Consider the following 12,823-nt stretch of genomic DNA (forward strand, 5'->3'; position numbering starts at 1 on the left):
GTTTCTGAGCCCCATTCAAGGTGTTCACATTAAAGCCCTAACTGATTTAGGCCCCAGATATCTGAAAGACCACCTCCTTCCCTACTGACCTTCTTAGGTCCTTAAATGGCAGTTCCTCCTCACCCCACTCTGCATGGCCCCTGGTGAGAAATGACGGGAGCTTATTTGTTTATGTTCATTTTACAAATTTATAAACCACACCACAACCTAAGGCTACAAAAGCAGTGTCTGTGATAAGATTTTAAAAAGATGAAATACAAAAAAAGAGATAAGCATTCTAAAAACTGAACCATTTCTACAAATTTTATTTATAAAATACAAAGTATTACATTAAAGGAATTTCAAAAGAGAATTCAGGCACTCAAGAGGTGTATTCAGATATATTTAGGGATCCATTTTCCTGCCCATTACCCTCCACAAGGCTCCTTTCACATCCTTGTTCCTCAAACTATAGATCAGAGGGTTCAGCATTGGAGTGAGCACTGCATAGAAGACAGCAACAAATTTGTCCTGGTTGGAAGATCTGCCTGGCGACCTTAAGTACATGGCCATAGCTGTGCCATAAAAGATCCCAACCACTGTAAGATGGGAGCCACAGGTAGAAAGAGCCTTGCTCCAACGCTCAGCTGAGCGAATCCTCAGCACTGCCAGACAAATGCGAACATAAGTCAGCAAAATGAAAGCAAAGGGTACTAAGAGAGTGAAAACACTGCTGCCGAGTGAGAAACCTGTGTTGGCTGAGATATCAGAACATGCTAGTTTCACAACAGCCTGAACTTCACATGCAAAATGGTTGATGACATTGTTCCCACATAGTTTGATCTTCATGGTGAAGGATGGTACAAGGGTCAACAGGGAGGCCAAGACCCATGAGGAGACAGCCAGGCAGCCACACAGCCTTCTGTTCATGATCAGCGTATAGTGGAGTGGCATGCATATCGCCACAAAGCGGTCATAAGCCATGACAGCCAACAGTATGCATTCCGTTGTCCCAAGGAAGAGCGAGATGCACATCTGGGCAAAACATCTGGCATTGGAGATAGTGGGCCTATCCGTGAAGCTGTGGGCCAGCATCTGTGGGACTGTGCTGGTAGTATAGCAGATGTCAAGAAGGGAGAGGTTGCCTAGAAAGAAATACATGGGGGTGTGGAGGTGAGGATCTGCTATGATCAAGAGGACAATAAGGCTATTCCCAATGAGAGTCATTAGATAGAGGAAGAGGAAGACGACAAAGAGCGCCAGGCGCACAAGTGGCTGGCTGGAGAGCCCAGTCAGTAGGAAGATCTCTGGTGTTGTTTCATTATCATCTTCAGGAACCATGGCGTTGTAAATCCTTCCCAAGATGTGGAATTATCTGCTGGGATAGTAAAGATGCCCCCAAACTATATTAATTGGCGTGTGACTCAATCCCATTACCATTATTGTTGGTGAAATGATAGTTTTACAATGGTGAAATGATAGTTTTATAATCAAATATTTCACGTTTCTTTGAACTAGGGATGGATGAATATTTCAATTTCAATTTCTCACTGTTTCTAAACCTTTTCAGTTTTACATTCAGTTCTCCATAAATCAACATTAGTTTGTGATTTATTTGTTTTTGTTTTTTTGTTTATTTATTTAAAAGCCCTTGTTGAAATTTCATCAGCATCTTGGCTCTAATTTTCCCTAATATACACATTTTTATGTGAAGAAAGTTACACTCTGTGTGGAAAATGTATCCTTGGAGCAGGGCTATGAAACCCCAATCCTGCTACATACAATGTTGGTACAAATCCACCCCGCATGCAAATATAATGTATACAGTGTATTTAAATGTTCTAGGGAAATCTGTGACTCTCCAGATGTTGCTGGACTACAACTCCCATCATCCCTGACCATCCTGGCTAGGGCTGATGTCCAACCATATGCAGAAAGGCCATGCATTTATGCCACCACTGTAAGTAAACTGTGCCAACGTACTTCCAGTGCTCCTTGCAAATTGAAGTGACCCAGAAAGGAGTTAAGTGCTAAGAAGCACCTTAGTGGCTACAACATCTGAATGAGGAGTCCCACTCCCTTGCTGTTTTATATTACCCTTCTCCTAGAGCAGCATTCCTTGCTTTCTCTCCAAACATGTCGGTACCATCAGATGTAACAAGCATGATATTTGACTAACGTGATCTTGTTAATGGTCCTATTTTATGTTGTACTCCACATATGGCAGTGGACATACCATTCTCTAAGGTTTTATTTGCTGCCACAAAAATTCTTGCAGTCATAGGGGTCACATCCAAATACAGATGGAAGGAATTGTCATGTTTGGTGCTCTCAGGTTCTCCTTTTCCCCATCTTAAATTCAGTTCTCCACATGTCTGCTACAATTTTACATACATTTTCTCCTAATGCAGTGGTACCTTGGGTTACAGACGCTCCAGGTTACAGACTCCGCTAACCCAGAAATAGTACCTCAGGTTAAGAACTTTGCTTCAGGATGAGAACAGAAATCGGGCAGCAGCGGCGCGGCAGCAGTGGGAGGCCCCATTAGCAAAAGTGGTGTTTCAGGTTAAGAACAATTTCAGGTTAAGAATGGACCTCCGGAACGAATTAAGTATGTAACCAGAGGTACTACTGTATATATGCATTTTTGTGAACATTGCTTGCTTAGAGAACTGCACCACAAAATTCGGATAAGTGCAAGTTCTGGAAGATGGCTGTGCTTCAGTTCTCATATTGATTCAGAAAGTGCAAATTTGGGGGGTATAGCCAGGTACTTTAAATGTATGCTGTGGGTGTGACTATAGTGTGATATTGTGTGGTATTAATAGGGTGGTGAACATCTCTAATGAGGAAAAAAATATGGGTGTCCTCCTAAAGGAATCAATCGAGTCAGCTTGCTATATTACAGTTTAAATTTTTGACTAAAAAATGTAAAATACATACAAAAGAAACTTGAAATAATTACCTTATGGGGTGTCCTGTTGGATAACATTTGTTGAAAGGGAAAATACCGGTAGGTTGCCTGATGGAGCTGAATCAAATAGCCTTGTGCAGCCTAATCTCATACACATTTCCTTAAAATTAAGTTCCATTAACCACAATGCGGATTCCTCCCAAGTAAATGTGCTATAATTGCAGCTTTAGGAATAGTTCTAAAAGAACATAAGAAGATCTAACCCACAAACATGACAAGGGGATTTCAAATGTTTTGATTAAATTAAAGAATAAATAAAACACTTTTCTGGTTGCGACACCAGTCTAAGAAACAGCAAGTGTTTGATAAAAGCATGAAAAACCAAAAACGCTTCTTATATCATCTGACTTAATTAGGCTGTGTTAACAATATTGTGCGGGGGCGGGACCAGAATATCTCTGCTAATTCAAATGGCAACAATGGAAAGCTGAATCAGTCTTCTCAACCAAGTTTCTGATCACAACTGGTTAATTCTTGTCTTTATGGCCCGAGGAACCATCAAATCTAGACCCCCATCTGAACAGAATAAAATCCAATCTCTGTGTGTGACTAGAAAATAACAATTTTTATAATTAAAACTTGAAAACTCATTTATCATGAGTCTTTATATCCCTGAGAGATTTCAAAAGTTTTCTATACTGACTTCATACCTCTGAGAATATATCCCAGATGGGCAATTAAGAACAAACTTTGTGTGGGGTATTTATTTAGTTATTTGAATGGATTTTTAAAGACCTGTTTTTGTCCATATGGCATTGAAAGCAGCATACAACAAAGCAGTAACAGAGCAGAACACAAAAAATGGCATGTCATAACATTGGAATTGGGCATATTTATATAAATTATACCAGTTAATATATGTAAAAAGAAATATTTAAGCAGTTTACATAAGACAGAACCAGGAAAGAAAAAGTCAATATGAATTCATATAAAAATACAGAACAAATCATTTTTTAAAATAAAAGCAAAGTGTCATTTTGTTGTCAACATTTAAACCCCTTGAGTAACTTGAGACCAAGATACTGTATTGGAAAATCACGAAAGACCATTGTTATCTTGGGGAGATTTGAGTGAAGCCCAGCAATTGCCCCTCTCATGCCCAGACAATTCCTAGGCCTGAGCCAACGAAGCAGTTAATTCTATTTCTTGTCGCCAGCATTATTCTGTAAAAGTTAGTTATATGCAAAGAGAGTACAGCTTAGTCCCACCCATAAAATTCTGGGCTATTTCTTTCTTTATGCAGAGTCTGACAGTAAAACACTGGGTGGGACTGGATGGGTACAAAAATACCTGGAGAGCTAGAGAGGGATCTCCTTTGGCCCCTTGCCACCTCTGGGGAGGAATCCTCTGGCCTTGCCATCCAAAAGGGGCTCTCAGGCAACCACGTTATCTTACAAACAGCCATAAACACAATCTGATTTCCCTGACTCTAGTTATAACCCTAAAGTCAAGGTTTTTTTTAATTATTATAATTACTTGTAACTTTTAAGAGATCACATATATCTATAGCTTTAATTCTATTAATGTTTAATTAATTGCTTTTAATAATTGCTTCCCCTTCATGGATCACTGCCTTGTCGTGGCGAAGGGGCTTGAATTACTCAGGAAGCTATGGACAGGTCAAGATGGACAGGTCATAGTGGAGAGTTTGGACCAAACGTGATCCACCTGGAGTAGGAACTGGCAAGCCACTCCAGTATCCCTGCCAAGAAAACTCCATGGACAAAGACAACAGGCATATAAAAGATATGACGCTGGAAGATGAGCCCCTCAGGTCGGAAGGCGTCCAACATGCTACTGGGGAAGAGCGGAGGACAAGTACAAGTAGATCCAGAGCTGATGAAGCGGCTGGGCCAAAGCCGAAAGGACGCACAGTTGCTGATATGCCTGGAAGCGAAAGGAAAGTCCAATGCTGTAAAGAAAAGTATTGCATAGGAACCTGGAATGTAAGAACCATGAACCTTGGAAAGCTGGATGTGGTAAAAAATGAGATGGCAAGAATAAATATTGACATCCTAGGCATCAGTGAACTAAAATGGACAGGAATGGGCGAATTCAGTTCGGATGACTATCATATCTACTACTGTGGGCAGGAATCCCGTAAAAGAAATGGAGTGGCCCTCATAGTCAACAAAAGAGTGGCGAAAGCTGTACTGGGATGCAATTTCAAAAATGATAGAATGATCTCGATACGAATCCAAGGCAGACCTTTTAACATCACAGTAATCCAAGTTTATGCACCAACTACCAGTGCTGAAGAAACTGAAATTGATCAATTCTATGAAGACTTACAACACCTTATAGAAATGACACCAAAGAAGGATGTTCTTCTCATTATAGGGGATTGGAATGCTAAAGTAGGGAGTCAAGAGATAAAAGGAACAACTGGCAAGTTTGGCCTTGGAGTTCAAAATGAAGCAGGGCAAAGGCTAATAGAGTTCTGTCAAGAGAACAAGCTGGTCATCACAAACACTCTTTTCCAACAACACAAGAGACGACTCTACACATGGACATCACCAGATGGGCAACATCGAAATCAGATTGATTATATTCTCTGCAGCCAAAGATGGAGAAGCTCTATACACTCAGCAAAAACAAGACCTGGAGCTGACTGTGGCTCAGATCATCAGCTTCTTATAGCAAAATTCCAGCTTAAACTGAAGAAAGTAGGAAAAACCACTGGGCCAGTAAGATACAATCTAAATCAAATTCCTTATGAATACACAGTTGAAGTGAAGAACAGGTTTAAGGATTTAGATTTGGTGGATAGAGTGCCTGAAGAACTGTGGATGGAGGCTCGTAACATTATACAGGAGACAGCAACGAAAACCATCCCAATGAAAAAGAAATGCAAGAAAGCAAAGTGGCTGTCCAATGAGGCCTTACAAATAGCGGGGGAGAGAAGGCAAGCAAAATGCGAGGGAGATCGTGAAAGATACAGGAAATTGAATGCAGATTTCCAACGAATAGCAAGGAGAGACAAGAGGGCCTTTCTAAACGAGCAATGCAAAGAAATAGAGGAAAATAACAGAATGGGAAAAACCAGAGATTTGTTCAAGAAAATTGGAGATATGAAAGGAACATTTCGTACAAAGATTACCACAATTAAGGACAAAAGTGGAAAGGACCTAACAGAAGCAGAAGACATCAAGAAGAGGTGGCAAGAATACACAGAAGAATTATACCAGAAAGATATGGAGGTCTCATACACCCCAGGTAATGTGGTTGCTGACCTTGAGCCAGACATCCTGGAGAGTGAAGTCAAATGGGCCTTAGAAAGCCTCGCTAACAACAAGGCCAGTGGAAGTGATGATATTCCAGCTGAACTATTTAAAATTTTAAAAGATGATGCTGTTAAGGTGCTACACTCAATATGCCAGCAAATTTGGAAAACTCAGCAGTGGCCAGAGGATTGGAGAAGATCAGTCTACATCCCAATCCCAAAGAAGGGCAGTGCCAAAGAATGCTCCAACCACCGCACAATTGCACTCATTTCACACGCTAGCAAGGTTATGCTTAAAATTCTACAAGGCAGGCTTAAGCAGTATGTGGACCGAGAACTCCCAGAAGTGCAAGCTGGATTTCGAAGGGGCAGAGGAACCAGAGACCAAATTGCAAACATGCGCTGGATTATGGAGAAAGCTAGAGAGTTCCAGAAAAACATCTACTTCTGCTTCATTGACTACGCAAAAGCATTTGACTGTGTCGACCACAGCAAACTATGGCAAGTTCTTAGAGAAATGGGAGTGCCGGATCACCTCATTTGTCTCCTGAGAAATCTCTATGTGGGACAAGAAGCTACAGTTAGAACTGGATATGGAACAACTGATTGGTTCAAAATTGGGAAAGGAGTACGACAAGGCTGTATATTGTCTCCCTGCTTATTTAACTTATATGCAGAATTCATCATGCGAAAGGCTGGACTGGATGAATCCCAAACCGGAATTAAGATTGCCGGAAAAAATATCAACAACCTCAGATATGCTGATGATACTACCCTGATGGCAGAAAGTGAGGAGGAATTAAAGAACCTTTTAATGAGGGTGAAAGAGGAGAGCGCTAAATATGGTCTGAAGCTCAACATCAAAAAAACTAAGATAATGGCCACTGGTCCCATCACCTCCTGGCAAATAGAAGGGGAAGAAATGGAGGCAGTGAGAGATTTCACTTTCTTGGGTTCCATGATCACTGCAGATGGTGACAGCAGTCACGAAATTAGAAGACGCCTGCTTCTTGGGAGAAAAGCAATGACAAACCTAGACAACATCTTAAAAAGCAAAGACATCACCTTGCCGACAAAGGTCCGTATAGTTAAAGCTATGGTTTTCCCAGTAGTAATGTATGGAAGTGAGAGCTGGACCATAAAGAAGGCTGATCGCCGAAGAATTGATGCTTTTGAATTATGGTGCTGGAGGAGACTCTTGAGAGTCCCATGGACTGCAAGAAGATCAAACCTATCCATTCTCAAAGAAATCAGCCCTGAGTGCTCACTAGAAGGACAGATCCTGAAGTTGAGGCTCCAGTACTTTAGCCACCTCATGAGAAGAGAAGACTCCCTAGAAAAGACCCTGATGTTGGGAAAGATGGAGGGCACAAGGAGAAGGGGACGACAGAGGATGAGATGGTTGGACAGTGTTCTCGAAGCTACTAACATGAGTTTGGCCAAACTGCAGGAGGCAGTGAAGGATAGGCGTGCCTGGCGTGCTCTGGTCCATGGGGTCACAAAGAGTCGGACACGACTGAACGACTGAACAACAACAATAATTGCTTCCCCCCTATACTTTTAGTTCTTTCTATTTTATCTGTAAGCCACCTTGAGTCCCTGTCAGAGAAAAGGGAGGGGGATATAAATCACAATAATCATTATTTTAGAGTCACTGACCTACGTCCATTTACCCATAAAATACACCTTCCAGCAAAGTTGCTTTTGTATCCTAAGATCTCACCTTGATCTGCACATCCTTTGTGTGAGTTCCTCTGCTCATCTGTACATGCCAACTGTTACATCTTCAATGAATCTTTGTTGGTATTTGGTTAATATTAAAAAGAATTTCCTGGAAATCTTAAATTTCAAAAGCAAGCGGCAAAGAGAAGTGACTTGACATGACTAAGTTAGGTCCATTAATTTCAGTGGGTCTACTCTGAGTAACAGTTGAATACCACCCATATTCTTCCCACTTGCTCTTCTCACCTACTTTTGTTGTCCCCATTGTGTTAAAGTATACATTATGATCCCCTCTGAGCAGAGACCTGACATTTAAGAGTCTGGTGAGCTCCCGTTGCTCGGTCCCAGCTCCTGCCCACCTAGCAGTTTGAAAGCACGTCAAAGTGCAAGTAAATAAATAGGGACCACTCCAGCGGGAAAGTAAACGGCGTTTCTGTACGCTGCTCTGGTTCACCAGAAGTGGCTTTGTCATGCTGGCCACATGACCCGGAAGCTGTCTGCGGACAAACGCCAGCTTCCTCGGCCTGTAGAGCGAGATGAGCACCGCAACCCCAGAGTCAGACACGACTGGACCTGATGGTCAGGGGTCCCTTTACCTTTACCTTAAGCAACATGTATCAATTAAAATTTTAAAAGCCCAATCATGCTGCTCCACTTACAGTGTTGTTGTTGTTTAGTTGTTTAGTCGTGTCCGCTTCTTCATGACCCCATGGACCAGAGCATGCCAGGCACTCCTGTCTTCCACTGTCTCCCCAGTGTAGTTTGAGACTAAGTCCAACATGCTATCTAAAAAAATTACGCTGCATGTTCTATGGCTATTTTTCTTTTTTTCCTGCACTGTCATGTATTTGTATATGATTAAACATTAAAACCGTAACCTATTTATTTGTTTAGAATATTTATATAACTACTTTTCAACCAAAAGTGTTCCAAGTGGCTTATATCATAGAACTGAGGGACGTTGGAAACATCCCAAAACAGTTTTCACCTACATGACATCCACTCCCAGTTGGTGCTGGACTGCATCTCCCTCCAGCTCTCACTCTTACCCATGCTGGCTAGGGCTGATGGGAGTTGTAGTCCAAAATAGCTGGAGAGCAGCAGGCTGAGGAAGGCTGTTTTAAAACATTTTAATCTTAATTATGTTTCCCTCTAGAGTCTCACTCTACCTTGAGCCTTGTGGGCTTCATGGAGTAGATGGTATCAACCACTTACACCTCACAAAACTAGGCAGAGGAGGTAGTGGGATGTATTTGGGAAGTACTTGTTCCAAAAGTCCTCTCCTCAGCCCTCATCTTCTTACTGGGCTTTGAGCCCTGGAAGCATGTAACCAAGCACCAGACCCAGGCAATGTATGATGATAGTTGTCAAGAACACCACTAAGACAAGCTTATTTTTATTTTTATTTATTTTATTTATATGCCGCCTCCCCCCACCCCCAAGAGCTCAAGGTGGTGTACATGGTTAGACTATGAGATGGTGAAAGGCCTAAGGTCACCCAGTGAGCTTCATGGCTGAAGGGGGTTTGAACCCTGGTCTCCCAGGTAATAGCCCAACACTCCACCAACAGGATAGCAGCTTCCCTGTAGAAAAATATCAGACCAGTTCTCAAAGGCATTAGAACACACATCATCAAAAACAGATAGTAAAACACAATCACACATAGAATCATAGAATCATAGAGTTGGAAGAGACCACAAGGGCCATCCAGTCTAACCCCCTGCCAAGCAGGAAACACCATTAAAGCATTCCTGACAGATGGCTGTCAAGCCTCCGCTTAAAGACCTCCAAATAAGGAGACTCCACCATACTCCTTGCCAGCAAATTCCACTGTCAAACAGCTCTTACTGTCAGGAAGTTCTTCCTAATGTTTAGGTGGAATCTTCTTTCTTGTAGTTTGAATCCATTGCCCCGTGTCCGTTTCTCTGGAGCTGCAGAAAACAACCTTTCTCCCTCCTCTATATGACATCCTTTTCTATATTTGAACATGGCTATCATATCACCCCTTAACCTTCTCTTCTCCAGGCTGAACATACCCAGCTCCCTAAGCCGTTCCTCATAAGGCATCGTTTCCAGGCCTTTGACCATTTTGGTTGCCCTCCTCTGGACACGTTCCAGCTTGTCAGTATCCTTTTTGAACTGTGGTGCCCAGAACTGGACACAGTATTCCAGGTGAGGTCTGACCAGACCGGAATACAGTGGTACTATTACTTCCCTTGATCTAGATGCTATACTCCTATTGATGCAGCCCAGAATTGCATTGGCTTTTTTAGCTGCTGAATCACACTGTTTACTCATGTCAAGTTGATGGTCTACCAAGACTCCTAGATCCTTTTCACATGTACTGCTCTCAAGCCAGGTGTCACCCATCCTGTATTTGTGCCTTTTATTTTTATTTTTATTTTTATTTTTGCCCAAGTGTAGTACTTTACATTTATCCCTGTTAAAATTTATCTTGTTTGCTTTGGCCCAGTTCTCTAATCCATTAAGGTCATTTTGAAGTGTGATCTTGTCCTCTGGGGTATTAGCCACCCCTCCCAATTTGGTGTCATCTGCACATTTAACCCCACACCAGTACAGTAACAGCTTATTTATTTCAAGCAAGTTTTCAGGCCATCGTGATAAATAAATAAACCATTTCCCTCCAGACTTTGTTAAAGTCATCCAAATTCAGTTTATGCATTAAAAGCACAAAAATTTCTTGAAATATAACCCCTGTATCATGCTCACCACACATTAGGAACCACATACTCCTGCTCACCTTTCTGTAAAAGCATCGGAGGTGAGCAGCCAGAGGGGTGATCCTAGCTTTGTCTGTTAATTTTGGGAAAGAGCAGAACAGCATTTTACACTGTTTTTATATGTTTTAAGAACATGAAGTGGTTAATGCATTTTTCAGATGAATGAATAAGATAAAATAGTAGTTGGATCCCCAAGAATCGTCATAGAGGCATCTTCACACTGGAACCAAGTTGTATCTTTCTTTTCTCCAGTTGGGCTGTGACAGCAGAGCAGGTTCTGTGTCTCAGCCAGGCTTTCATTAGTTCTTATAAATACAATCTGTGAAACACTGAATTATTATACATATTTCTGCGAACCAATGCACTTGGAGACTACTTCACAATGCACATTATAGAAATGGAACTGAACTGAACACAAAAACTGTGAAACATAGACAGGGCAGGGAAATTCAGAACTGTCCATCTGGAGTCCATTTTCAGTAGAACCTTTCATCTATCCCTTAGGAAGAAGGCAACCCCGACACATCATCTTCCTAAGTGCTCCCTTCACTTCATTGTTCCTTAGAGTGTAGATCAGAGGGTTGAGCATGGGAATGAGAACAGTGTAAGACACCGCAAGGATATGGTCCTGGCCTTCTATATAGCTGCCTTTAGGTCTGGCATATGAGAAGATGGCACAGCCATAGTGAAGAAAGACCACTGTCAAGTGGGCTCCACAGGTGGAGAAGGCCTTGTGACAGTACTGAGCTGAGCTCATGTGCAGGGAAGCCATCAAAATGCACCCGTAAGACAGCATGATGAAGGAGAAAGGGATGATGAGGATCATGGCAACCAAGGCTGTAACAGTAACTTCAATAGTTCCATAGCCAGGACATATCCTGCTCAGCACAGGAGGGATGTCACAGAAGAAATGGGGGATATGGTTGGGTGCACAAAATGGCAAAGAGAAAATCACTCCAGTGAGGATGGAAGAAAGAATGAAACCACCACAGACAGACCCCATCACTAGGCCCCAACAAATCCGTTGGCTCATGAAGGTACCATAGTGTAGTGGGTGGCAGATGGCCACATAGCGGTCCCATGCCATGGCTGTCAACAGCAGACAGTCAGCCACACCTAAGGCCACAAAGAAGAACATCTGAGCAGCACACAATGCCAAGGGAAAGGGCCTATGGGGAGCCAGCAGGTCACAAAGCATTTGTGGTATAACCACCAAAGTGTAGGCTGTCTCAGAGCATGAAAGGCTGCCCAGGAAGAGGTACATGGGTGTATGGAGGAGAGGATCAGTCCACACCACAGTCATAATCAGCCCGTTGCCTGCCAAGGTCACTGCATACATCAGGAGGAAGAGTGCAAACAGCAGTCGGGCCAAGCCTGGGTGACTAGTGAACCCCAACAGGACAAACTCGGTCACCATGCTACAGTTGATAGAAGGATCATGAACCATCCCTGAGCTGTAGCGGAAGGAACACAGAGTGACATATACCTACATCAGTTATGAATGTGATTAGCAGAAATATGTAAGAGGATTGCTAAACCTGAACTGTCATTGTGGGTTTGACCCTCTAGTCCAGGAGTCACCGATTTTGAGGGACCTAGGTGCACATTAGAATTCTGTGAAAATATCATGAGAACCACAAATTACCCATGTTATGGAAGAAAAACCAAGGACACTCTCTCAAACACAAACCCAGTCAAAACAGCTACCTATAACATCAGCCAATTAGAATACAGTCAAAAAATGAGGCCAAACCTGCCAAAAAATAAGCCAACCAATTTGTGTTTGGCAATATTCCCTCATGCACCTGCACCACAGTAGTTATAACTGTAGTATATAACTCTGCTGTGCTTTATCATGGAAAACAGGCTATCTGAAGAAGCTCATACCAATGGCAAACTTAGTTGGTCTCTAAGGTGCTACTGGAAGGATTTTTTTTTATTTTGTTTCGACTACAGCAGACCAACAGGGCTACCTACCTGTAACTAGGCTATGACCTGTGTTAGTAGTGGAGCAGATCTACAAAGCCATGGGCGAAGCAAGGTTTCACACAGCAGAAGAACGCTTTGCAGCTATGGAAAACTCTCTTTCATTTACCAGATTCAGTCCAGTGTTCACCACTTGGTAACTGTTCATATAACCCCGATGAGCAACCACCTTGTGGAAGATTTTTTCTGCGCATGAGC

At 42.3% G+C, this 12,823-nt stretch overlaps 2 protein-coding genes across 2 annotated transcripts; both read right to left on the reverse strand.

Annotated features, from left to right (window-relative positions):
* Positions 1-384: 384 nt before the first annotated feature.
* LOC117054017 (olfactory receptor 13H1-like) lies at positions 385-1,320 on the reverse strand. Its single transcript, XM_033162454.1, has one exon. It carries the CDS (start codon positions 1,318-1,320, stop codon positions 385-387), a length of 936 nt encoding a protein of 311 aa, XP_033018345.1.
* Positions 1,321-11,117: 9,797 nt separating this feature from the next.
* On the reverse strand, positions 11,118-12,071 carry LOC117054406 (olfactory receptor 10R2-like). The gene has a single exon (XM_033163199.1). The coding sequence runs from the start codon at positions 12,054-12,056 to the stop codon at positions 11,133-11,135; it is 924 nt and encodes a 307-aa protein (XP_033019090.1). The 5' UTR covers positions 12,057-12,071; the 3' UTR covers positions 11,118-11,132.
* Positions 12,072-12,823: the final 752 nt, after the last annotated feature.

Source organism: Lacerta agilis, chromosome 10 (genome assembly GCF_009819535.1).
Source record: "Lacerta agilis isolate rLacAgi1 chromosome 10, rLacAgi1.pri, whole genome shotgun sequence".
Taxonomy (NCBI): domain Eukaryota; kingdom Metazoa; phylum Chordata; class Lepidosauria; order Squamata; family Lacertidae; genus Lacerta; species Lacerta agilis.

Bases quoted from the DNA above. Each gene is read 5' to 3' on its own strand.
- LOC117054017 (XM_033162454.1), bottom strand. From the start codon at position 1,320: ATGGTTCCTGAAGATGATAATGAAACAACACCAGAGATCTTCCTACTG.
- LOC117054406 (XM_033163199.1), bottom strand. From the start codon at position 12,056: ATGGTGACCGAGTTTGTCCTGTTGGGGTTCACTAGTCACCCAGGCTTG.